General features: G+C 62.1%; 1 protein-coding gene across 2 annotated transcripts in view; it reads right to left on the reverse strand.

Annotated features, from left to right (window-relative positions):
* Window positions 1–25,170, reverse strand: part of FIBCD1 (fibrinogen C domain containing 1) — a 29,493-nt gene extending 4,323 nt beyond the window's left edge. Inside the window, exons 1-6 of one of the 2 annotated variants that reach the window (XM_032866384.1) lie at window positions 24,997–25,170; window positions 17,257–17,331; window positions 16,191–16,670; window positions 12,205–12,364; window positions 11,706–11,842; window positions 377–473 (exon numbers count right to left, since the gene is read on the reverse strand). In XM_032866384.1, coding sequence (XP_032722275.1) covers window positions 377–473; window positions 11,706–11,842; window positions 12,205–12,364; window positions 16,191–16,670; window positions 17,257–17,331; window positions 24,997–25,068 — 1,021 coding nt within the window. In that variant the 5' untranslated portion in view covers window positions 25,069–25,170. The remainder of the gene's footprint in view (window positions 1–376; window positions 474–11,705; window positions 11,843–12,204; window positions 12,365–16,190; window positions 16,671–17,256; window positions 17,332–24,996) is intronic. The other variant, XM_032866385.1, reaches the window with a different exon arrangement.
* Window positions 25,171–26,199: the final 1,029 nt, after the last annotated feature.

Genomic DNA, 26,199 nt, shown 5'->3' on the forward strand with positions numbered 1-26,199 from the left:
TGGGTTTTACTTTATTTTATAAAGTGTATTTATTTACCAACCTGAGGCTCGAACTCAGGACGCCGAGATCAAGAGTCCCACGTTGCACCGACTGAGCCAGCCAGGTGCCCCAATTTTAATGTGTTAAAAATATCAACGGGGTGACTGCCAGTGGGGGCACAGGGCTTCTTTTTGGGGTGGAGAAGATGTTCTGGAATTAGGTAGGGGCGAGGGTCACACAACTCTGTGAATATATTACAAACCCCTGAATCGTGCTTTAAAATGGTGAATCCTATAGACATACTAAAACACCCAGACCAGGTGGGGAGGGCGCGTTCCCGCGGGCTGGGGTGCACGGACACACAGCAGCCCGCGTTGCAGGTGTCACGGCTCTCACCTAGCCAGTGCTCCCCCGTGAGCTTGCCGAAGCCGTCCCGGTACGCTTCCCAGCCTCGGAAGAAGTTCACGGAGCCGTCCTCCCGGCGCTGGAACACCTGCAAAGGATGGAGAGCTGGTGTCCGCCCCCCCGGGACCCCAACCCCAACACGTGTCCCCTGCCCCACTCACTCCCTTCTGCCTGGAGCAGAGCAGGGACTCAAGGACCTCACGATGGCCCCAGGCAGGACTGACTAAATGCCCCCAGACCTCCCCAAAACGTGCCCCCAGGAAGGAATCACGGTGGACGGAGCTGGAGTAAACACGGCTTCCAGGCCCACCTCGGCTGCCTCGCTGTGGGACCCAGGACTGGTCCCACCCCGGCTTCGGCCTCACTTTCCCTACAGGCCAAATAAGAAGGGTGGGGAAGGGCCGTAGTACCTCTTCCCAGGTCGAAACAAAACTGCGCAAAAATCCATTCTCGAGTTTTGAAGAACTGAGAACACACGCGCGCCCAGGCCCGGCCTCCGGAGCTCCACCTCGCGAAACGATGCTGGCGGAGTCGCGCACAGCCCCCCCAGAAGAGGCCCCGGCGGGGGGACCAGTGGGGGCCTGGGGGACCAGAGCCCCAGCCGCTTCCGGGGCTGGGCACGGGAGTCCACAGCCCGCAGGGATCTGACTCCGGACCAACGAGCGGTCGCGCTGCCTCTGTAACTCACCTTAATGACATCGGCGAGTTGGGAGTCAGGAATCCCATCGGTTAAACTGCTTTGAATTAAGGGCCGCGCTGGGCCAGGCCGGAGCCGCCAGAGTGTTTACAGGATCCGCTGACAGGCCTGTTCCCAGCTGCCCCCTTCCAGCTCGTCCTGTGTAACAAGCCTTCTCCTCGATCATTTGCCGAGGCAGCACCCGCGCCCCCACCCGCCCCCTCCACCTGCGCCCATGAGCCAGGCGGTAGAGATCGGGCTGCGAGCTGCCGCCTTCCTGACGAAGCAGCCTGATTTCAGTCGCCCGGAACCGCCCACCGGGAGCTTGGCCTCCTGCTCGGCACAGGTTCCCTGGGGACCCCGATCGGTCACAGCCTTTGCTCAGCTGTGACGTCAGGGAGTGGCCGGCCTCCCATCCTTGTCCCACGTGGCAGACCTGGCCAGCCCCGACGGGTGCAAGTGCTCCGAAGGGACTGGCTGGGGAAGGAAATTCGATCGGGCTCCGAGAGATCTGAGAGGTGCTGGGCCGAGGTATTGACGGCCCGATTGGGACCCTGAGCACGTGCCCTTTGAAATGCTTAATCCTGGCAGAAGCGCAGGCGCTCCCCGGAGAAGTCTCGAGAAGGCAGCAGGCAGCTGGAGCCTGTTTCTGCCGGAGCCGGAGAGAAGCGGGGGACCGTCTGGGGGCGACAGTCAGGACCTGGGCCCTGCCGCTTAGAGCGCCGGACACTGGTCCACCTCTCTGTCCTTGGGGGGTCACAGCGGCACCTCCCCCGTGGGCCCTGGTGGTCCACTGAGAAGACACTCAGGGCCAGGCACACAGCTGGTGCTCAGCCCCTGTCGGCTGCAGGAGAACAATAGCACCGAGCCCCAGGCCAGGCCGGGGGTCTCCCCTCCACCCCTCCCTGTCAGCCCCCATCCCAGGAACACCCTGCTCTTCCTTCCAGACTCGGGCCTTACGCACCTCCACCCTGAGCCATCCGGGAGCCCACCCGGTGCCTCCATCATCCATTCAGATGTACCAGAGATCACCTCCCTTAGGGCAGAGGGACACAGGGGACCCCTCCCCAGATGGGAAGCAGGACCGCCCTATGATGTGGGGACAGTGGGTATGCCCAGCACTGCCGGCTGCTGGAGGGGAGCCCAGGGTGGGCCTGGACGGGGGCCAGGGTCCTGACCATAAGTGTGGCCGTGTGGCCTGGGCACATCACTCCCCTCTGGGCCTCATTTGTCCTCACTCACTAACAAGCCAGGCCTGCCCCCCCAGGGCCCAGGGAAGGGTAAATGGCAGGACCCTGGTCCTGTTATCGCCACCGTCGTATTTTTCCTGTCACTGCTGTTGGGGGGGGGGGTTCTGCTGGGCTTTTGGGCACAGGCAGGGTGTAAGCCCTGGAAAATGAGCCAGACGGACAGAGTGCTCAAGGTGGGCTGGGTGTTCACAGCTGGCCATGGCTGATGCCGGGGCCGAGTCCCTCTCCCTGAGTCCCTCTCACGTTCTTACTCACGGAATCCTTACCCCAACCCTGTTCTCCACCCCCTCATCCTCAGAGTAGACAGAAGCTCAGACACCGGCCAGAAGTCGGGGGGACAGTGAGCATGGGGGGGGTCGGACCCACCCCTCACGCCCGCAGCCGAAGGCCAGGCTGGACACCAGCAGCCAATGTCCTCCCCACAACGTCACTCTCATTTGCCACTGACCAGCCCTAGGAGGTGCCTCCTTGTCCCCCTGCCAGGACTTTTAAGCTGACCTCTGACAGGAACAGGCCGGGGCCCGGCTGAGGCTCAGCCTGGGTGCGTAATCAGTGGGTGGGAGCTCAGGATTTGGGGGCTGCCCTGGTCCCCCCTGCCTCTCTCTCGCCCCAGGGACAGTACGCCTCAAGCAACCACGAGGGGGGATGCTCCCGATGAGATGGTTTGAGTCTACACCCGCTTAGAAGCCACCGCGACTGTGTGCCCACGTGAGCACGTTCCCCCATGACCCATGAGCCACCCCGGGAACGGCCCAGACACCTCCACGAAGACGCTTTGCAGAAGTGGCACTTAGACTTGACGCCCAGGACCCCGGGAGAGGCAGGTGACATCATGACACACACACTCACAGATGTTCGTATCGGAGACAAAAGCTTCCTGCACTGACACTTGCCCTTTGAGACACGGCTCTCTGGATGCTGCCGGCCTTTGCCGTGGGCCTTCCTGACTCCTGGGCTGAGTGACAGCGGGAGCCGGCCTGGCCGGGATCTCGGGCAAGGTACCCGGGCCCGCCCTCAAGCCAGTCACTGCTCAGTGTGGCCCACAGTGTCCAAGGGCCCTCAAAGACACAGACCGGCTGCCAGTTCTCCAACATTTGCAGGAGTCGACTCTCTCCGACTCAGAGGCCCAGGCTGGGCCACAGCTGGACCTCCGGGACGCTGGCCGGACGGATGTCACCAAGCAGAAGGCCTTCAATTACAGAGCAAGGATCAGCCAGACAGGAAGACAGAAGAGGGAGCGAGCAAAGGACAGAGGGAGCCACTTCCCGGCCATCTGTCCCAAAAGAACATGAATCCCACTTGGGCCAAAAAAATAAGAGGGGTGGGCATAAAAGGTAGGGAAACAAAAGAATGCCTTTTGAGGCTCAAATCTTCACGGATCCGGCTCCCGGGCGTCTCCCTTGGGTTTCAGCAGCAAAGTGACCGAGGCAGGATGCCAGCCACCGGCCGGCCGCTCAAGCAGGTGGCACGTAGGAAGACAGACAGAGCGTGTTTTCTTGATGCGGCTTCTCAAAAGCCAGTGCCTGTCGCCCGGCGTGTCTTCCAAGTACTGCTTGGGGGCGCTGCCAAGGGAGGGCCGGGCCCACATGGTCCCGCAGATGGTGCCGGGCGGTTCCAAAGGAAGGAGCGGCTGCATTTGGGGCGGTGGCAAGCTGGGGGGGGGGTGTGTGCAGCAGAGTGGCCGATGGTCCTGCGTTTGTCAGCTGGGCTCCAGGGGCCTGTCTTGTGCTCCACAGGTCACATCTCTGCCGGGACCCCCTCCTCGGGTGGGCCCTGTTGGACTGGCTCCTTGTCTGCCATGGGGCTAAGAGCCAGAGTCACATCCTGGACGCCCGAGCCTGGCTCCGTGGTCTCCCCAGCCCAGAGGGCTTTGTGCTCCCATTTGGCGAAAGAGCAGGCCAAGTGCGCGAGGTGGGGTGACCACTGCAGAGTGGGGACACCCTCAGTGCTGAGGGGGTGTGCCTTGCGTCCCCAGGCCTGCAAGCCCACTCGGCCCTCAGCGCAGCTGAGCTGGGCCAGCCCCAGGAAGTGCCCTTGGGTGGCACCTGGGAGACCAAGTCCCATGGGGATTTCCACCAACAGGCCACGTGACCTCCTAAGTCTGGGCTTCTCTCTTCTGCAAAACGAAAAGCTTGCCGCTCCAGGCCCTGTCTGCCGAGCCTGGGCTCCCAGGGTGACTCAGGCCCTCAGAAAGCTCACAGCCTCGGGAGAGGAGGACACAGAAGCCAGCAGTCATGGGGCTGGGCAGCTCCTAACCTGGCATGCTCCTTCCGTCCCTATGCCTGTTCTTTCACCTATCAAACAGGGGTCATATGAGCTCCTACCCACAAAGACTCGGTCGTGGTTACCAGCACTGGGGGGATACACATTAGTCCAAAATGGTGACAACTGTTGGTACATTTGCTGGGAGCTCAGAGGAGGTTGGGGCATCTGCTGGGGTGGGCTCCAGGAGGGCTGCCTGGAGTAGGAGACTATCAGCTGAACTGCTTATTGAGCAGGGCCTTGGCAGGTGGTCAGAGAGGCCAAGAGATGGGCGCTAGGTGGGTCCAAACCCTATGAGATGGGGAGGGGGTGTCTCTGCCTCTTTTCAAGGGTCCCCAGGAGGCAGCATCTGGGACTTTCCCTATACTCTGATGAAGCTGCTGACGAAATCCCTTGCGGCAGTCTTGTGGGTTTTGCAGTTTTGGGGTCCACCAGCCCCCCAGACCTCCTGGGCAGGCGAGTCTGGGTCGGGCAGGGGCGGGGCACTGAGGCCAAGGGCGGATTCTTATTTCTAAGGAACAAAGAACTTGGACGTGCCATGTAGTCCTTCAAAGGCGGCCGCTGCGGAGGCTCTGCCCACTTTCCCGGGCGGCCGTAGCTCCTCGAATCCTTTCTGGGTACCTCTGGGCCGTGCCCCCAGGGTGCCCCCAGGCTTGCTGGCAGGAGCACAGGTACAGAAGGCCCCAGATTTCTAATCTCAGCTCTGCCTCTCGTGGGCCGTGTGACCTCAGACGAGTCACAGCACCCCTTCCAAGCCTCAGTTTCCCTCTCTGTAAAGAGGAGCCAGCAGCAGTCCCCCCACCACCCCTGCAGGGCTGCAGGGAAAACGCGCCATGAAGAAAAAGCGTAAACAGGGCACACACAGTAGGTCTAACCAACGTCCCCTCCCTCTCCTTCAGAGCCAGCTGCCAAGCCCAGAAGGAAGCGGTCCTCCTCCTTGTTTTTGACTGAAAATGGTACCCCCGGGCTTGGCGCCCCGCCATGCTTCCCGGCTTGGCAGTCGGTGCCTGCCGGCTCCTGGCAAACGGTGCTCGGAGCTGCCATTTATCAGATGCTGAGCTCCCGGGCTGAGTCCCGCGCGTGCTACCCTGTTTTACGTTAAAAGTTTACAAAATCCAAACTGCTCTAGGCGGAGGCAAGCTCTCTCCAAGCACACCGGTCGAGGGAACGTGGGGCTGGTCGTCTTGCTCATGCATGAGGGCATATAGCCCCAAGGACTCGCCAGGGCAGCGGGGAGCCGGTTGGGGACACCATGGCCCGCTGATGTCTGCAGCAAGGACAGGCTGAAGCCTCAGCCCATGTAGGGAGGAGGGTCCCACAGCCCGGCCGGCCGGCCGTCCAGCCTCCCCAGCTAGGCGGCCTGGGAAGCTTTTCATCTCTCCCTGAGCCTGATCCCACTGCCAGGCTGGTGGTGGCTCCTTTGATGTTTTGCAAGTGAGGGAGGGATTCTCCTCCCTGCCTGGGGAGCCAGGTGGGGAGGGGACCGTTTCTCTCACAGCGAAGCCAATTAGCAGCATATCTGAGCCGCTGACCTCGCGACAGTGACGCGCCAGGCAGAGCGTGTGGCCACCGGTCCGAACGGGGCATGGGCCGCTCAGCTCGCGGTGCTGGGAGCAGGCGACGGACGCCGTGAATCCCAGCGGGGCCGCAGAGCCAGGTCGATCCCACGGCGGGTTCCTGCCGCGAAGATGCTGACCTGGACTTGATTTCCGTGACCCCAGAGGTAATTATGCAAAGGCAAGAGAGGGGACCAGCAATCAGGCCTGGTGACAGCAGTGCTGTGGGCAGATGTCGGCGGGGGCAAGGCTGTGCCTCGGGGCAGAGAGGCAGGGAAGTTGGGGGGGGTCTGCAGAAGCAGAGCAGAGCGGGACCTTCCTCTGACCACGTGAAACCCACACCACCCCCTGCAAGGCGTCCGCACAAGCTGAATGAGGAAAGGGGCGCCCCAAGAGGGGATGTGACCTTCCAGTCTCACGCGGCCCGCTGGGAGGTGAGGTGAGCCGGAGGAAACAGCCAGCTCCATCCCACGCATCGCCTTCTGAATGAGGAAATCTGCTTCTGTTTGAGGAGACTTGCCTTTAAACGCCTGGCTTGTGAGGATCCTACAGGAGGGAACCCGGTTCCTCTGTTCGCGGGAGTCCCAGGGCTCAGCCTGGACGCCTGCTCCCCTGCGCCCCGCTCACTGGGGAAGGGCCCACAGAGGCTTCTGACTCTCCCCCCACATGAATGATGCTCTGTTAGCCTCACTGAGCAGGTGAAAAAGTGAGGCTCAGTGAGGTGAACTGTCCTTGCTAAGTGTCGGTGGTCACGTGTGTGACGAGGGGAAGCAGGTGGACAGGAAACCGCTTGGTCACACCTGTACCGAGAAGGCGCTTGGTGGCCGGGCCCCGGTGGTCAGAGAGGCTTCCCAAAGGAGGCCCCTCACCCCAAGTCACAGGTCAGCAGGACGGGGTCCTTCCTTCCTGCCTCCCTCCTCCTTTTCTGGGGCAGGGGCCGGGGTGAGTGCCCGTGTCAAGTTCAGGAGTGACCTTGACAATCGGCACGACCCCGTGTGGCCCGGATCGCTGTGGGCTTTGGGGCATGTGGAGAGAAGGCTGCAGTTCAGCTAAGGCCGGTGGCCACATCAGCCAAAAGGCCACCTTGAGGTGTGTGCCCACGGGCCTCGGGGGCCTCCCCACCCAAGGAACCACATGTGGCCTCTTTCCCACCCGGCAGTTCCTGCTCACCGCAGCCGCAATCCAGGGCCCACGGAATTCACACGCCCCAAACTACTCCCCCACAGCCGCCGCACCCTTGGCCCCAAGTCTCTGGGTCACTCCCCACTTGGGGAAGTCCTGAGGGCGACAGGAGCCCAGTCAGCCCTCGGGACAAAGCCCGTCTTCTAATGTGCCCGCAACCGCACACGACCCAGCCCCTGGCCGCCTCCCTCCTCTCGCCCCTGCCCCTTCGAGCTCCGAACACCAGCAGACAGAGCCCACACGGGCCCAGACCAACGCTACCCTGTCCCCGCAGACCTCCGCATGTCTCTTCCCTTTGCCTGGAACCCCGTTCTCGCCTCGTCCCCCAGCGCTAGGACCTTCCTGTCCAGAAGCTTCCCTGCACTGCCCCAGGCTGGGTTAGGGTCTCTCCTCTGGGGTCCGCTGCCCCCACCCCAGACCTACAGCCCTCACACAGGTCAGCTCATCCGCCAGCTCCCCACCAGGCCAGGAGCTTTGCTCTTGGCCCCCCTGGCCTGCGGTTGGTGCTCGGCGGTTGAATAGTTCAGGGTCGCCGTGTGACGGCCGGATCCACAGACACGCGCGAGGGCCTGTGGTCTTTAAGCCGTGAAGCGCCTGCCGGTGCCCAGCCTTGCCCGGTCCGGTCTCACCGGGAAGCAGGCCCTGGCTGCCGCGTCCAGCCCCAGATGCCCTGGCCGCCAGGGAGAGCCACCCAGCGTCGGCACGCGGGGCCTGGCAGCTCAGACACGGGGCCTAACGAGGATGGATGGTACCAGGGTTCGGAGAGGCAGCCGCGGGCTCCTTCCCAAACAACAATTGAGTTTCCGAGAGATTCCGTGTGGCAGGGAAGTGATCCTGACAGATGCCCAGAGGTATCTGGGCAAAGATTGCTTTTGACGGAAGCCCAAATGGATATTAACGTCTATCGGCCTCGCAAACACTTCTCAGCCGAGAGCGGCCTTCCTTCCATGGCCCCTGATCCAGGTGTCTGAGCGGGAGGGCAGGGGGGTGGGGGGGCCGGTGTTCCTCATCGGCTCCCCGGTAATGGGCCCTGAAGCCCGGGCCCTGGGTATTACCCGCCTCCAGGCCCAGATCCTGATGCACTTCCGGGGAGACGGGCTTCGGGAGATGCGAGGCCTGAGCTGGCACCTGGGTCTTTCATTAAGCCTGTCCTAACCCTTAACTCTGATTTCTGGGCTTTGGCTTCTATGTTGGCGCGCCTCTGCCTGCTGAGGGGCTCCCAGAGGCAGACGCCGTAACTCAGATGTTCTGAGTTAGGAAAACAAAAGAGCTTTTCGCCCCCAGACCGGACGCAGTACACTTAAGTGCTCTCCTCTGGAGCTTGAAGACATGTCTGCACGTTTGTCTGTCCCTGGGCCTTTGGGGGATTCTCAGCTGCCAACTCTGCCCTACGAATGCACTCGCTCCCCCCCCCAATGCCCACCTGCCTCACTCCGGCCTCCCCTGTCTCTGCCCCCATTCCCCCCACCCCCCCACCCCCCGCTCAGGAAAGCCGACCCCTCTCAAAACCGATGAGGGCTGCCCACACCTCCATATCCCACCACGCCTTTCCCCAGAGAAGCTTCTCTCTGCCCTCTGCCTGGCCATTGGCGCACCAGAAATCGTTACCACGCTCCTTGGTGAGAAATGGAGGGGTAATGCCAACCTCTCCTCATGCCCCAAGTGCCAAGGGCAGAGACCTGGGGGGCTGCCTAGGCTCCAGCCGACCCGATACCCTGCTTCAGGCCCCCATGACTGTCCCCTGCACGATGGTCGGTGACCTCTTGGCAAAGAGCTCAGTAAAAGGGGGTCATGCACGTCCTGGTCCTGTTGGATGGCCGGGGCCTTGCACAGGGCGTGGCCCATCGTCCTAAATAGTGATCGCGCCACCGATGGGCCTGTGCCGAATGCCCCACAAGCATTTGCCGGAAGCCTTGGTCAACCTGGCCATCTTTCCCCATCTTCTGAGATTTGGGGAGGGTCGCAGGCCACTGGCTGTGGGGAAGCAAAGAGGCAAGGACACAAGGGACCTCTTTCAAAGCAACCGCAGACTGCACCCCGGGCCCGCACCCATCTTGGGGGTGCCTGTGCCCAGGGGTAGCTGTGCCCCGGGGGCCCCAATGCCAGCATCCCTGGGGCAGTGGTGTTCCCACCTTGTCATCCATGGCCAGATCTGGGGGGCTCCGTTCCTGGTGGCATGGCCCTGAGCTGGTTTCTCGGGCCTCCCAGCCTACCTCCAGGACATTTCCTTTTCTGCTTAAGTCAGAGATTTTCTGTCGCTTGCAGTTAAGATCTCACAGTGAGGCAAGTGGGTATCCCCATTTTACAGGAGGAAACTGAGGCTCAGAGGAATTAAGTAACTTCCCCAAGATCAAACAGCAGGACTGGGAGCTACCCCGACATCTGTCTGTGGATGTTGGAGCCCAAGCTCCCCGCTGCATTGGCAAAACCTCGATCACAGGCCTGTCTGCAGCGTGAGCCAGTGGCCTCCTCCTCTCCCTTCTGCCCGCTCTGCTCCAGAATGCACGGTCAGGTTACAGATCCTGAAGCCACCTTAAGCCATCTTCCTCCCTCTGGCACCCTCAGTAGCTCCCCAGTGCCCACCGCAACCCCACAGCCCGGGACCCTGACGCTGGTCTCTGGTCTCACTTCTTCACGCACCATCTACCCCAGGTAACTCCGTTCCCTAAAGAGCCTACGTGCTTCCTGCGTCCCAGACCCTGGTTAGGTTGGTCCCTCTGCCTGGAGTACCTTCTCTGTCCTTCCCCCTTACTGCTCTCACCTGCCTCTTACAGCTTATCTGCAAAGCCCCCCTTGTCCACGAAGCTGGCACAGAGCCTCCCCTACCTCTGCTTACCGTGACCTCGTCCACCCAAAAACCTCACAGACTCCAAGTTCTCCAGGAGGACTGCGGTAGGGACATACCGATCTCTGTGCAGGCCCGGGACACAGTAGGTGCTCAAGATTGTTTGCCCATTTATGAAACCAAATGTGAAGCCAGGAACCCTTAAAGTGTCGGTTGTACGAGCCCCGCTTTCCATTGTCACTGGGCATCCCAACCATGGCCAACTTGGGGAGGCTGAGAAGCTTTCAGGGTGGAGGCAGATGTCCAGGGACAGTGGTACAGGTTGTTCACTGCTCCAGGGCACCCGGCCCACATTTATTCTCCTCACCAAGCCCAGTGTCCCAGGGGGCCAAAAGGAAAGGACAGGCATTTTTAATTTACATGAAGTCACCCATCGGCCAGTGGCAACCCCACTGAAGCCTGGCTCCAGGGCTGAGCTTCAGGTGAGAGTTGGAAGGCCACTGATTCAAGGGGGAGGGACAGCAAGCTCACTTCATCTCCCAGCTCTAGAATGGGGGTCAGCAAACGACAGCCCACAGAAGGACTCCTGCCCACTGCCTGTTTTCTAAATGGCTTGTGAGCCAAGAATGGTCGGGAACGTTTTTAAAGTTTTTTTAAAAAGCAAAAGAAAAAAATATTTAAAAATATCTTTGTGATAATATTTGAAGAACGCACAAACATTTTATGAAATTCCCATTTCGGCGTTCACGCGTGTTACTGAGATGCTGCCAGGCCCGTGCGTTTCCCTTGGCCTGTGGCTCTGGCGTCCGTACGAAGGCAGAGGCCAGCAGTCACCCCAGAGGCTGTGGGAGGTGACGCACGCAGACCCCACTCCCAGAAGGGGCTTCCCCACTAGCAGACCCAGAGACTCCCTGGGGACTCAAGCCAGGGGCCTCTCCCTGTCACCCCACCCCCTTCTCCCAGCTCAGGGGAGATATCAGGGTCACCCACGGCTACCCCACCCCGCCCTCCCATGGCCGTGGGGACATTTCGTTGTCCCTAGTTCCCACCCAGGCAGGAAGTCACACCAGCTCCTTGCCGGGAAGCCCCTGGGATCTCTGCTCCCTGTAGGTGCCTCCCCCCCGCTTCCTCCTTTGATCGCCTGCACACGTGCCATATATTGGACAACCTGGAGGACAACATCTACACAAGCTGGCCCTTGAGCTCCAGACAGCAAGAGGCTCCTGGTGCCACGTTCCATGCCAAAGCCCATCCCCGACTTGCTCAGTGCTGAAGGGGAACCCCTGTGTTCCCAGAAACTCGAGGCTCAGGGAGCAGGAGGGGGCTCCATAGGCAGGAGACGGGGTCTAACATCTGCTCCCATGGGGGCCCAAGTTTCCACCCACAGCCTCTGCCTGCCCTGTGCCGCTTTCCGGAGGTGTGGGGTTCTTGGGGGTGAGATGAGGGGCAGGTTTGTGGGGGCCAGCGGCAGGCCTGGCCAGAGGCAGAAGGCTTGGTGAGGGCTACTCAGAGCACCCCGGTTCGCGGACGCCACCCTGTGAGTCAGCCCGGCCCACCTGGACCTCTGCAGGGCCCAGAGGAAGCGGACTGTGCTCCCCGGGACACTCACCGTCCAGCCGCCGCCGTCCGTGCGCATGTCACAGTAGACCTGGAAGCCGGCTGGGTAGTGTGTGGGGAAGACCGAGTAAATGCCATCCTCCTGCTGCCCGCTCAGGAGCACGTCCAGACAGTCGCGGGGCGGAGACCCTGAGACAGTGCCTGCTGTCAGGGCTGCGCAGGGCACCTGTGTCCCCGCCCGTCCGCCTCTGTCCCTGGGTCTCCCTGGCTTGTCGGTCTGCCCTGCAGTGTCCCACGGCTCCAAGGGACCAGCCTTGGGGGCAAACCCTGGGTGAGTGAGCCCCCCCTCTGAGCCTTGCTGTCCTCATCTGGAAGATGGGCACAAGGGGCTGGGAAAGGACTCAACAGAAGGGTGCAGGTCGGGTGCTCGGGGCTGCCCAGCAGCAGGAAGCTTTCAGCAAACAGCAGCAGTGTGTGGGCAAGGGACGATGGGGGTACACAGCTGGGCACCCAGGTCACCCAAGAAAGGCAGCCTCCCGCACCACACTCACCGTTGGTGCAGCCGCGGGCCCGCAATCCCCTGGCAGGTGCCCTCTGGAGGTCAGCTTTGATGCGGGGCCGGCCCACCCCCGGGTCCCTCTGCAGGCCATCTAGGACATCGCTGACCGAGTTCACCAGGTGAGCCATGTGGCCTTGACTTTCGGAGAGAAGCTGTGGGGCACAGGGGTGAGTGGAAGGGGCAGGGACTCCGGCCAGCTAGCACCTGCCAGTATGGCCATCCCCTCCTGTGCGCCCTGCTGGGGCCCGATCTGAGGAGCTCAGTGTCTGTGTGTTCAGAGGACCGGGGCTCGGGTGGGAGGGGAGACAGAGGCTCCAGCAGAGAGCTGTGTCCTGCTGCACCCGGGCCCCGTCCTCCTCCGTCTCTGTGCCCCAGCCCAGGTGAGAGGACTAAAGAAAGTTCTACTGTGCAGGGGGAGGCAGCACCAGGCAAAGCTGGGTTCAATCCCAACCCGCCCATTTACCAGGTACACGTCGGGGGTGGGGGGTGAGTGACATCACCAAGCCTCAAGGCTGGGCTGCTGTCGCAACCGCCATGGAGCCCAGTGACACGTGGGAGGGACCCAGCACAGGGTGGGACCCCAGGAGGGCACAAAGGACTTGGCCCACGTTGTTACTCGGATGCAAAAGGCACCTTGCAGATTACAAAACACCCTCACCCACAACAGTCTCTCCTGATGCCCAGCTGACTGCGAAGGCAGGGGTGGCAGTGCTGCGTGCAAACTGGGGGCCCTGGGATACCCCTCCCCCCACCTAGCCCCCATCCCAACTCCACGTTCATGAGCCACGGCTCTGATGTCCATCACCTCACCTCTCCCCCACGGTATTGCCAGGAGGGAGGGCTTGGCTCGCTGTCCCCTTGGTACAGATGAGAAAACTGAGGCCCAGAAGGAGAGCTCCCCAAGGGAGAATGACCTCAGGCTGCTTTCCCAGGGCTGACTGGCAGGAAAGGAACCTAGGGGTGGGGGCAGTACAAGTGGGGGGCGGTGGTCTGGCCCCAAACTCTGCTGTCAGTTCTGGGTTTTGACTCAGCCCCTCCTCCATTCACTGGGCCAGTGACCCTGGAGGAGTCACTGAACCCCCTTTCTGAACCAGCGTAACGGCACCTATCTCTGAAGGGGGGTGGGGGGCGTTCACGAGACCACGTGTTCGGGGCACGAGGGCTCAGTCCGGGTTCCCTGTGTCATTCCGACCACTCAGCCGGGTCTGGGGGTTCGTAGCCAGCGTCGCACTGACCGCCTCCCCCCACCCTGGGGTCCTCTGGGCTGTGCCTGCTGCCTGAAGGGTCTGGGGTCTGTCACCTCCCCCACCCCACAATCTGGGAGGCTGCAGGACCATGAAGGGGGAGGCGGGGGGGGACGCCCTGAACCTGTCACTTGCCAGATAGCTCGTTCGAGGAAGGAAAATAGAGACACACAGTGCCAGCAGTTTACAAAATATGATTCTTGGCTTGTCCAGAAGCAAGGGCCCTGCAAAAGCCTTTAGTTTCCCCGTCAGATTCTCCTCTGCAGGGAGGGCTGAGGCCCAGGGCGGTGCGTGGGGGAGGGCACAGCGGTGCGCAGAGGGGCCACGGGGACAAGGCGGTCGACCCCTCCCTGGGCCATCACAGCAGCGTCCCGTAGACAGGCCCCATAGGGGGGGCCCTGTGGACCGCACGGATGCAGGCAGCCCCCAGAGTGGGGGCAGAGGGCAGGGGGCACCTGCTGGGCGTGGGCGGCAGAGATCACCGGGCTCGTTGGCTACGTCTCCAGGGTACGGCCCATCCTTCTGCCACGAGCAGACACACTCGAGAAACCCAGGCACAGCCCGCTCTTGCTGGCGGGCAGGGGAGACCTCAGTTTAAACCAGCAAATGATTAAAGTTGAAATGTACACATAAACATGCTCCGAATTAATAGGGAGAGTCCGTCTCCGCTCGCCAAGCTGCACGCACGCGTTAAAGGGGACTGGCAGCCGTTAGCGGCCGTGAAGTCCAAGCTGCTTCTGTTTCTTGCTCGGGGTCCTGGGCTTCCGCGGGGCACTTGGCCACTCTGAGCCTCCGTCTGCCCCTCCGTAGAATGGGCACCTCCTGGGGCCATGGTGCTGCTACACAGCACCCAATAACCCCCTGGGGTTCCTATCATTACTCCCTCCTGCAAAAGAGATTTTTCCGTGGTGGCTCCCCACTGGCCAAAACTTTAGTTTACAAATGATTTTATTTCCATCATAACGAAAGAAAGGCCCATCTCTGTGCGTGCCAGATGCCAGCTGAGCCCAGCCCAGCCAGGAGCTCCCACATCCTTGTGGGTATGGACGACACTGTCCCCATTTTGCAGGTGAAAAGACTGAGCCCAGGAAGGGCGACTGAAGGGCCCAAGTCCCACAGCTGCTACCTGCTGGAGGCTGGACCGGATCCCAGCTCCCGAGCCCCAAAGGCAGAACCGCTCCCTTCCACTGCTCCCAGGCCAGGGGCCGGAGACGCCTGTGCCCACAAGAGCCGCCCCGAGGCCTGTTTGCTGTGGGGCCCGGGGGTTTGCCATGAGGATCAGGGAGGTGCCTTTTAGCAAGCAGCTCTGGCACTTCTGACAGCGCTTTGGGAAACCCAGTCTGGGCTGATCACCTGGGGTTCTGTGGAGCTTGGAGGAACCAGGAGCCACAGGGCCATTAGCTCCGCAAGACATGTGGTCTCTGAAATCGCCCTGAGTCTGTGGGAAGTGAGTCAAATTAAACATTCTTTTGAGAAGTAAATACATCAGGGGAGCCAAGGCACTACCGGACCCCCCAAAAGCTATCAGTCTTGTAGGAACAGCTCTAGGCCTCTGCGTAGGTGGGTGGGCGGGAGACCCTGAGGTCTCTCCCTGCGATTCCCCACCCCTGCACTAAGAGCCTGGATGGCCAGGGGCTGAACCATGTGGAGAGCAGGATGGGGGGGCACAGGTCACCCAGAAAATCTGGAGGTGTCCCCAAGCCCTGCTGATAAGAGGGGGTGGCTGACACCCCACCCCAGGAGAGGGAAGCGCCTTCCGATCAGTCACCCAGACAGGAGGACGAGGGCTATAATTTCTCCAGCTGCGGCCTTCCGAGAAGGGAAAATACCCACTGCTCCTGAGCTGCTGGGTGACCGAGTGCCTGGTCACTGCCAGTGTCCGGAAGGGGCTGGAATCAACGGCAGGGTGTCCTCAAGGACCTGAGTCACTGGGGAGACGGGGTACAAAGCCAGAGGCTGGGCAGGCCGCTGGAAGGCCAGATGTCAGAGGCCACTGGACCCTGTCTCTTGGCCATTGTCTCTTTCTGGGCCTCAGTTGTCTCTTCTGGAAAATGGAGACAAACCAAATCCCTGATCATGTGTGGGGGTGGGAGCTCTTGCTGGTGCTCCAGGAGGCGCCAACGTTGCAAACTCTTCCCAGATCTACCAGGTGCTTGCTAGGACCTGCCTTGGCTCGGTGGGGGGAAGGGGATCAGGGAGTTGGGGCCGAGGTGTTGCAGGGAGGCTGAGGGTCTGGTTGAGGTCCGTCCTTCCCTAGAAAGCTGGGAGCATCGAATGGCAGAGAAAGGGGGAGAGAGCTGGGAAGGGGGTACAGCTCTCTTTGGACATGTGGCACAGCTGGGGAGAGGATCTGCCCCTAACCTGCCACGTGACCTTGAACCTCAAGTCACAACTGATGGAGGCCAGGTCTGGCCTCACCTGTACAGATGCATCTGGGAAGCCTCTGGAGCCCTGGACTTGGCTTGCTGTGGGGTGCCATGGGGTGTCCCACAAATACCCAGGATCCCCGGGACAGTGGGCAGGAAATGGCATCCCTCTCTGGGTGGCCTTGGATGAGACTCGCTTCTCTGAGGCTCACTTGCTCGAAGGTAAATGGGAAGAGCAACATTCCCCAGTCCTAGGACCCTTGGGCACTACGGGACGCCGTGGCCATCAGGCGCCCAGCACGGGGCCGGACCCGCCGGCGGCAACCCCAGCCCCCACCAAGACCCCAGGCGCAGACCCAGCCTCTCACCTGGATGAGGCGGCCCTGCTCGCTCTGCAGGGCGCTGAGCCCCTGGCCCAGGGTGCCGAGGCCCTTCCGCAGCCCGGTGCACTCCGCCTGCAGCTCCGAGGCCCGGGCCAGCAGCCGGGGCAGCTGGTCCGCCAGGGTGTCCAGCAGCTCCCGCTCCTGCTCGCCGGCCAGCCTCGGCTCCGCCCGGTGCTCGGCCAGCGCCTGCAGCACGGACACCTGGGCGCCCTCCAGGCGGGCGAAGCCGTCGGTGAGGTCGGGGCAGCGCGGGTCGATGAGGATGCTGAGACGCGAGCTATCGGCCCTCTCCACGGTGACCAGGGCACTGTTGGCACCTGCCGGCCCGGTGCTGACGACGGGCGGGGGTGCCGTGCCTGGCGCATGGGTGTGGTTCAGGAAGAGCACAGCGCCGGTGACGGCCACAGCCAGCAGCACCGCCAGGGAGAGCAGCACCGTGCACAGCACGTAGCCACAGCTGGGCCACTGTGGGTGGGCCCCGCACACACAGACACAGACACAGACACAGACACAGACACAGACACAGACAGACGGACAGGAGAGAGAAGGGGCGGCATCAGGGGCAGAAAGGGGCTTCTAGCTCTGCCTGGGGAGGGGGGCCCAGGCAGCCTCAGGACGGGGCCTCTGGCCTTTGGGAGGCCTGGGCAAGACTCAGAGGGCCCCCTTCATGGGACAAGGGCAAAGGAATCCTACAGAAAAGCAGAGATGAAAGACAGAAGCCCAGAGGGGAGTCAGAGAGCCCAGGACCAATGATACAGCAAGTGCAAGGGAGTGAGAGATGCAGGCAGCTGGAGATGGAGAAGATGAAAAGAGAAACTGAGGCAGAAAGGCAGGGAGACCTTTGGAGGGCCAGCCGCCCTCCCCTCCCTGCCCCTGCCCTGATCCATGTGGCCTGCAAGAGGTAGGCACATGTCCCCCATGCAGCCCTTCTGGGTGGGTCACGGCTGCAGGTGAGGGCTCCCACAGCCTCGGGCCCCCGCGCTGCCACTTCCGAGGGTGGGGGGTGACCTTGGGTGAGGGACCTCACCTCACTGAGCCTCGGTGTCCTCACCTGTAAAATGGAGGCAATAACGGCGCGCCCTGCCCCGCACGTGGGTGCCCGCCGTGCAGACTCAGGAAGAGAGAGCTGTAACGGTGACAGCAACCACGCTAAGAATTGTCACACTGTCATAGCAGAATGAGCGCCCATCACTAAATTTTCCACCTGGAGCACCCAGAGCCCAAGTCCCGCAGCCTGGGCAGGCCTGCAAGGCTGCCAGGCATGAGTCCCCGGGGCGCAGGGGGCCGCCGAGCCCCTCCTCTCCTCTTTCCTCCCCTCTCCGCAGAGCAGGCTAATGCCAGGCACCCTGGAAAAAGGCTCCTCCCTCCCTTGAAGGAGGTGGGGGCTGGGCCGCCGGGCAGCTGTGCCCCCCAGAGCAAGAAAAGGGGGGGGAGGTAAAAACTGAGTTCGTTGGGGTCTACCGGCTAGAACTGGGGGGGGGCAGCTTATCCTTAAAGGAGGGGTGCCCCTGTGCCCGCCGTACCAGATTGCTCCCATCCCTGAGGGAGCCCGCAGAACAGCCACAGAGCGGGTGCCACGTGGGGTACGGGAGGCCCAAGAGAGCCCAGGGCTTGCCCAGAGTCGCATAGCAGACGAGAAGTGAGCTCCGACTCAACCCCCAGCCCCCTGCCTCCTCTCGGGGCCAAGCCCCTTCTCCAGCTGGCTTTCCCCCACATGTACAACTTTCGGAACTGGAGATGCGTCTTGAAGGGAGTCGGTACAGGACGCATTTGTGTGTGCCGTAAATATTAGCTTTTACTACGGTGATAGATGCGCACAGAGCACCGGGAGGTGTTTGTTCTTTGTTTTCCACCCAAAGTGTTACTTCTGTATGTCAGCGATGCTGGGAGGCACCTTCCCATTTTTCCACATTGTAACGTCTCCGATGGCGGGGGCTCCTAAAGCTGAAATCGACCCCTGCTTTCCCAGTGATACATAGAATAGCGCATCCTCTTACACAACGCCGCTTACTACGAGAAAGCACCATCGAGCAAGCAGCCGGTTTTGCATAAATTCAGATTCTACAAGTAAGTCCTGAGTCTCCTAATTGGCATCAGAGGAAGGTGGGGCCGGGGCTGAGTTGCAGAAGGACAGAAGCCCCCCTCCGCCAGGAAGGGTGCCGTGCTGCTGGTGAGATAAGGGAGAGACGTCCTTAGCCGGGCCCTGCAGGGATGATGCCCCAGGACTCAGCGCTTCGCCCCTCCTCTCTCCATACCTTCCCCAGGCAGCCCATCCATCCCAGCCTCCACACATCTCAAAGGTTTACTCCTTGCCAGACCTGGACACGTGAGCTCCCCACATCAGCTCCGCATCGGCTGCTCCCTGAGCCTGAGGCATCTGCTGTCCCTGCTCCACTTCCTAATTCCCTCTCTTCCTTCAGGGCCCAGCTAGATGCCACCTCTTCCAGGAAGCCTTCCTAGACTGTCTCCCCAGCCCTCCCCGCCCCAACCTAGTTATGGAGAGGCTCCTGCTCCATGTCCCCGGGGCCCTCGCTCCCCCACTCCTCCGTGGTGGCACTCATCCAGACACAAACACGTCATCCCCTTTGACTTCATTCGCCTACTCGCTCAGACACCCATTCCACGTTCACTGGATGACCCCATGAGCCAGGCTCTAGGCCAGTCCCTGAGGATGGGGGTGGCAGTTGTCCTAGCCCTGCCCTGGGGGAGCCCATGTCCCCTGGACGGTGATTCTCTGCCTATGTGGGGCGTGGATCGGTTTGGGAACCTCTGAAATGTTTGCACACAAGGACGGCTCAGTTGGCGAGCTCTGGGCCCGGGTGACTTACCCTGGGCCACGGGAGCCCCCAAGGGCAGGGCCCGCTTGCCTGGCACGGAGCAGCTGCTTGTTGGACGGATGGAAGGAAAAGCAGATGGACCGGGTCACTTCCTGGTGACTGCGCTCACACGGCGGGGGAGGGCAAGGCTCTTCCGACGACCGTGTGCGGCAGGGCAGAGGCTCATGACCTCTGCGCTGAGCCCTGGACCCCGATGCAAAGCCACCTCTAACCCTGCGCCCCCCTCTGATGGCCTCGCCCAGAATGAAGGCAGCCTCCAGGTCTGCCCCAATTCCCTAGTCACCTACTGGTCAGAAGCTTCCAGATTATCGCCGCCATTCCTTGTCCCCAACCCTGAAACCTCTGAACGACCCCTTGCTCTGGTTAGATTCACTTGGCAGATGGGAAAACTGAAGCTCGGAGAGCCGGAGACCCCTTCCCAAGGGAGGCACACGGGAGGGCCAGCCGGGGCCGGTGGCCGGAATCTGCTTGCCTCCCACCACGTTCTTCCCTCTGTCTGGAGTGTGAGTGCGGCTTGCGAGACAAAGCTCTGTGTCAGCAAGTCAGTCCCCGTCATGCCCCTCCCGGAGCCCATCGGGAGACACCTTGCCCCGAGCAGCTCTGAGCGCCGTCCTCCAACCGAAGAACATTAAAGTCCCCAGCTGGCAAGCCAGAGCGGCCAGCCCCGTCCCCCGGCGTCTCCAGGACCCTCACCCTCTCGTGCGCCCGCTTCCACCCAAGCTCCAGGACCCTGGAGGGAAGGCAGAGGGTGGCCGGGAGGGAGAGTCTTGAGAAAGCCGCAGGGCGTCCCCTGAGGGGCAGGGGATGATGGAGTTGGACGGAAACAGGCCACTCAGCAGAGGAGAATTAGTCTTCTGAGATCACCTTAAGCATGAAGTCCTGCTCACTTTTATAGGCTGCTGTTTACGTGTCTGGCAAAGGAATCTGCCTGAGATAATAAGGGGGGCCTCTGGGGTGCGGGCAGCCCGACCAACCATGCCGCGGGGCTGGAGCTCATTAATGAGCCCTGGGCGACGGCCGAGCAGGACACATGCCCTGGGGTCCGCAGGACGCCACAAAAGTGCACAGGGCAAGGAGTGGGGACTCTGGGAAGCTGTCCTGGGCAGTGGGCACGAGAGGAACTAGGAGCCCCGGGTTCGAGGTCCACTCTACCCCTAACTGCTTGTGTAAACTCCCAGCTAGAGGGACGTGCCCTCATCCCCTGTGTGACCCCCCCAGTGCCGGCCCAGGGTCGGTGGCTTCTCAGGAAGCCCAGCCCAGGGGAGGACCAGACGGGCTCATGCCTGGGGACAGGGACGCAGGAGGGAGGAAGCCGCAAAGGTGCCCCAGGGGAGGGGAGGCGTCTTTCCCAGCTGCCTCTCTGTGTCCCCAGCCTCAGAGGGGCCCCTGGGGTCCTGTGGGGGACAGGAGCACTCAGGAGGGAGAGACGCACCGCATTGATGCTTTGTTAGCCAAACAGGCCAGCCTGGCCTGCTCCTTCCTTGTCTGCTAGGCGAGCCTGGGGGGTGGGGCAGTTGCCTGGGGCGGACGGGGCTCTACTCCTTATAGCACAGTAGGAAGAAGAAAGCGTCTCTCTAGGGGGAGGCCAGGCAAAGTCAGATCCAACGCAGCTCTGGGTCTACTTTGGGGGGCGGGTCTCCATGTTTCTTGGGAGGGCCTTTTTCCCCGCCCCCCACAGCTCCTAGCCTCCTGGATGTCCCCGCAGCCCGCCAGCACCACACCAGGTTCTGTCCATCCCCTAACCCGAGTCCCCAGGAGAGTCCCACCCAGAGATAGCACCCCCCCACCCTCCCCAAAAGCCGGAGCATTGCTGAGCTCCCCCTCTTTCCCCCCACCGACACCCAGTGAGCCTCCTGGCTCTGTCCCCGTGCCCCCAGGCCTGCCCTGGTCTAAGCCCCCTCGCCTGCCTCTAAATTACTGTGACTGTCTCCCCACCAGCCTCCTGGTCACCTCCCAGCCCCACCAACTCATGCCCCACGCAGCAGCAAAGGACCCCTCCCAAAGGCCCCGCTGAGACCCCTCTAGAGGGACGGAGGCCTCCTGCCCTCCAGAGCATGTCCCACTGGGCCCCTCAGGTGGGGGCCCTGCAGGCTCACCCGCCTAATCCCACCCTGTTCTTCCCACCTGCCTGGCTCCTTCCCTGTCCCCCAACACACCTTGGTCTCCCTCCCGGACAGATCTGGCAAATACTGTCCAGCTTCAACCTCACCTCCTCCGGGAAGCCGTCTCCTCCGCACTCCCACCCTGCCGTCTGTCCCAGCCACCCCGCCAGACTGGATAGCGAGCTCCGTGGGGCAGGGCCAGGACAGGACGAGGGCACAGAAAAGTGACAGAAGGGAGTCTTTGGCCAGTCGTCCCTGTGGACCTCTTCTCCTCTCCTTCTCTCCCAGCCCCCGCCTAACCCGGTGACCTCCACCGGAACCCCAGGGAGCAAGAGGACAGACGCTGGCTTTTCTTTACAGAGCCTCGTAATACTACCTGACTTGTGGGTTTCTTTGTCCCCCTCACGAGACTCCGAGCTCCCTGCTCCCAGGTTCCCAGCTGTGCATCCCAGCTGAGGTGGGGACTCTGAAAACAGCCACCAGGTGAATGCAATGCAGCGGGGTTTAGGTTAGACATCGGGAAGAACTTCCCAATGAGGATTTAGTTTTCCTTCTGCAACGTTTCTAGAAGCTTCGAAAGGACCAAGAGGCACTGCCTGGGATTGCCAAGGTTGACCTCCCTGTGGGGTGCCGTGACTCGAGGACTGCTCAGGAACGAGCCCCCGCCCAGGAGGAGCCGGTTACAGGGTGACTCTCTGCCCCTACACTCCGGGAGAGAAGAATCATGTCTATTTCTAGATCCTTTCATCTGAGCGACTCCAAACTCTGGCAACTTTTCCGCCATCATCTCCTGCCCCAGGGGTGAGAGAGCCCCTTCGTTCTGCAGGCAGAGAGGGGACACTCTAATGAAGACAGGAGCTTGTCCAAGGTCAGCCAGAGAAAGAGGAGCTGAGTGTGGAGGGGCCGAGGGCAGAGCGGCCTGAGATGGTCCCCAGAAACAGCAACACGGGACACTTCGTGGGCAGCAGGGGCCGTGAGGGCCCCGAGGAACCCCGCAGCCCGCACACCAGGACTCTCCCCCTGGAATTACATCGCACAGCTGAGCAGACTGAACGAGGGAAGGACAGCCAGCCGCTCTTGCCTTCCTCTGCCCGCCAAGGCTCCTCCAACACCTGGGAGGCCCGGGGTTCAGGTCCCGGCTCTAGCTCCTTTACCCTCAGTTTCCTCATCTGTCAAATGGGTTGATGATCCTGGCTGCCAACCTCCCAGGGTAGTTACAGCTAAGAAATGAGAAGCGTAGAGAGAGAGATGAGCCCGGCTGCTGCTCCGAGTGTGGCAAGGGACCTCTGTTCTCCCGGAGGAGGTGGCCCTTCTGGCGGGAGCTGGGTGGTCAGGTCACTCTCCCTGACGGGCTGAGGGAAGTTCAGGACACTGACAGCCTGCAGAAGGGAACAGGCTGCAGTAGGGCCCGCCATCCTCACTTGACCCTCTGAGGAGCCCTTGTGAATCCAGGAGGAAGCAGGAACCGCTGTTCTCATTTTGCAGGTGGAAAAGCCTAGACCCAGAGAGGGGGAGTAACATCCCCAGAGTCACACAGCATGCGGATGCCGAGGCAAAACTAGGAACGAGGGAGGAGAGAAGGCCACACCTAAGGGAGGAAGTCGAGAGGGACCCAGGACAGCAAGGCTCTCTCCTTCTACACTGAGCACAGGAAAGGCCTTGCCTCTTATCTGAAGCTTCCAATGAGCCTGAGGGGGACTCAGGGGACAGCCTATCTACATGCTGGGTCACCAAAGGAGTGTGAAGGGGAGGTGGTGTTAGATATTGGCCCCAAGCCCCTAGGGCCACAAGCCCTTAGCTGCCTCTGATGCCAAGGGGGCAGACAGCTGGGCTCTGGCTGGTGGCAGCTGGAATATGTGTCCCCAGGCAGCAGCAGAGGGAGGCCCTAAAGCCACATTTCAAATAGATCCCCCAGAAGTCACCTCCCCCTGAGACACAGCAGCACTGGCTGGCTCCTCACCCACAGCGCCTGGCTGAGGCTTCATGAGTTCAATTCAGCACATAGCCCTAAGCTCCCACCCCGAACTGCATGAAAGGGCAGGAAGGAGCCTGGGCCCCTGGGGAAGAACTAGAGATGGGAGTCCAGAAGAAGCATGCGTCCAAAGGGGGCTCCTGAGAGAGGAGGGACCTGGGACAGGGGAACAAGGCAGTAAGAAAAAGGTAGTTGAGCAGCACAGGCTAAATGCTACCAGGACTTTGATACATAGCCAGGGAACATCAGGGAAGGCTTCCTGGAGGAGACGGCATCTGACTAGGTTTTGAAGTACTTGTAGGATTTCCCTGAACCAAAGCAAAAGAATGTGTGTGTGTGTGTGTGTGTGTGTGTGTTTGCGCGCGCGCGCGCGTGCACATGCGTTGGGGATGTTGGTGCAGCGAACAAGATGACACTGCAAAGGTCTGGAAAGGGGCAGCCTAGTGTAGGCCTGGGGCTTGACAAATGACAAGCAGTCAGTCCCGGTAAGGGGGCTAGTGGGAAAGGAGAACGGGTAGAGTGCTAAGAGGGTAAAAACGGAAAACAAAGGAACAGACCACCTGGGAGGCGCTGGGGTCAGACCTGGGTTCGAATCCTTACTCGCCTGCAACACGCTGTGTGACTCTGAGCACATGCCTCAACGTCTCTGAGTCACATTACCCTGGGATGTGGGACTGTGCATCCCTGCCGAGCCCCCAGGCTGCTGCAGGAAGGGAGGTTCTGCAGATAGTTGGGAAGGAGCTTTGCACACTGTAGAGGGCTGGGTTCCCACACCATGGCACTGTCCCTCCAGACAGAATGAGAGAGTGGCAGCCCTGTAGAGCGAGGGCCCATCAAGGCTCATCCCTGCCACCCCCCCTCCTGTCACCGCGAACACAAACAGCTCTTTCCCCAGTGACATCTGTCTGGGAGAAATTTGAAATTTAAAGCGGGCAGTCCCATTATTTGCTCTCTTTGGTGAGTGGGCCTCCTCGTCTTGCCTGCCTGCCCCAGTCTCTTGGCAGCGCGGCCTGGGGCAGCCCCAAGGCTGTCCCTCCACTCAGCTTTGCATCTCCAGCCCCTCTCTGACCGGCGCTGGAGCTCTGTCCTCACCGCTCCCCTTTCCAGTGCACAGCCCTGGGCACCCTCCAAGCCCACCCCCTCCACTGCCCCAGAAGAGGCAGCAGGAAGGGTGGAATGAGCAGACCTGGCACCACAGACTCAGGTTCAAATCCCAGCAGAGCCTCGTGGCCTCTGGCAGGAGCCACCCTCTCTGAGCCCTGCTTTTCTTGTCTTAAAGCTGGAGAATCATCATACCCAGGCTTCTCACATGAGACAAAAATGTATTGATCCTTTACTGTAGAGCGGGAGGGGGGAGCTGTTTAAAGTGTGAGCAGTGAGGGGAGATGCAGGGGATGTGCACCCTGGTCCAGAAGCTGGGGTTACCCTACCAACCACCTGGCACAGGGTGGTGCCCACAGTGGACACCAAGCAAGGGATTAAGGTGCCCATTGTAGAGGTGAGAAGACAGACACTCAGCGAGGGGTGTGATTCGTGTGCACCCACAGTTTGCTAAAGGGCTGGTCACCCTGTGAACTAGAGGTCCCCTACTCCCTCTGCTCACGCCGGCACGGGGAGGCTGTTGGAGGCACAAGAGGGCCCTCTGCCACAGCGCCCGGGTCCTGCAGGGGTGCTGCTCCATCCGCACCACGAAACCCAAGTTCAAGCCTCTTCTGGAGGAGGAGGAGAGGAGGGCGCCGCCTTGCCCCAGGCCTCCCTCGCCTCGCCGGGTGCACCCCAAACTCCAGCCTTCAGCTGGGCGCCCACCCCGCCGGCCGGAGCGGCCACCACCTCGCCAACCGCGTGGGCTCCGTGTCCCCACGCCCCGGACCCGCGCGTACCTGCGGCTTGTCACGCGGCCGGTCTTCAAGTTGGGAAGCGCCGCCCATGGTCTTCCACCGGTCGTTGACCATCTTCCCGCAGGACCGGCGGGGGCGCCCGGCCAGGCGCGCCGCTGCGGAGCGCAAAGACGCCGGGGTGGGCGCGGGCTCCCGCGCGGGGCGCGTTCCGCCCGCCAGATCCCCGCCTCGGGGCCCCGCGCCGGCTGCCCGGGCCGGCGGGCGTGCGTGTCCGGGGATGCGCGGGTGAGGACGGAGTGCGCGGGTGTGCGCGGTGAGAGCGGGAGCGGGAGCGCGAGAGCAGCCAGCCCGCCAGCCCGCCCGCCGCTCGCGCTGCGCGCCGTCCCCGCTCCCGCGCCTCCCCCTGCGCGCTCCTCTCCCTCCTCCCTCCTCCCTCCAACCTCCTCCCTCCTTGCTTCTCAATTTCCGTGTCTTTTTTGTCTCGGACTCTCTTTGCCTTTTATTGCTCCCCCCGGCCTCTCTCTCTCTCTCTCTCTCTCTCTCGCACACATACACACACACACACACACACACACACACGTACATACACACACCGCGGCCAACGACAGTTCAACTCCACCTCTGAGAAAGCCCAGATAAAGGGGCAGAACCCGCCCCAGGCCCCGGGGGCCAGCCGGGAGGTGGCAAAACGCCGCGGGCAGCTCGCCTCCTGCCGCCTCCCAGAGGGGCCAGGGAAGCCCGGGCGGCGCCTCCTCGCAAACTTCCTCCCGGGCCGGACGCGTCCCAACTCACCGTGCGCGGGGGGCGCGGCGCCGGGCGGGCCCAGGGGTGCCCCTGCCGGGCCGTCGGGCGTCTCCCGGCAGCCGCGCCGCACTCCTCCCGCTTCCTTGGGGCGCAGGGCTCACCCCGAGACCGGGGCGGGGCAGGGGGTGCGGGCCGGCCGGGGTGCGCCCCCACGGGTCTCTGAGGCCTCGGTCCGGGCTCCGGGGCAAGTGCGTCCGTTCTAGAGTCACGAGCTGCTGGGACCTTCCCCTCCGGATCCCGACCCCGACCCGGCCCGGCCGGAGTCCGCGACCCTGGATCCTGGAGCTCGCGGGTCAACAGCTGGCCCGACGCCTCGCTGTGCAGGCGGCGCAGGGGTCCCCGCCCCCACCGCGACAGCCACCGGCGCCGCGGTCCCAAGTACGAGCCGCTCCGCGCTCTGCCCGAGCTCGCGGCCGACCGCCCGCGTTCCCCAGGCGCGCC

This window comes from Lontra canadensis, unplaced genomic scaffold (genome assembly GCF_010015895.1).
Source record: "Lontra canadensis isolate GAN:19392208 unplaced genomic scaffold, GSC_riverotter_1.0 scaffold30, whole genome shotgun sequence".
Classification (NCBI taxonomy): domain Eukaryota; kingdom Metazoa; phylum Chordata; class Mammalia; order Carnivora; family Mustelidae; genus Lontra; species Lontra canadensis.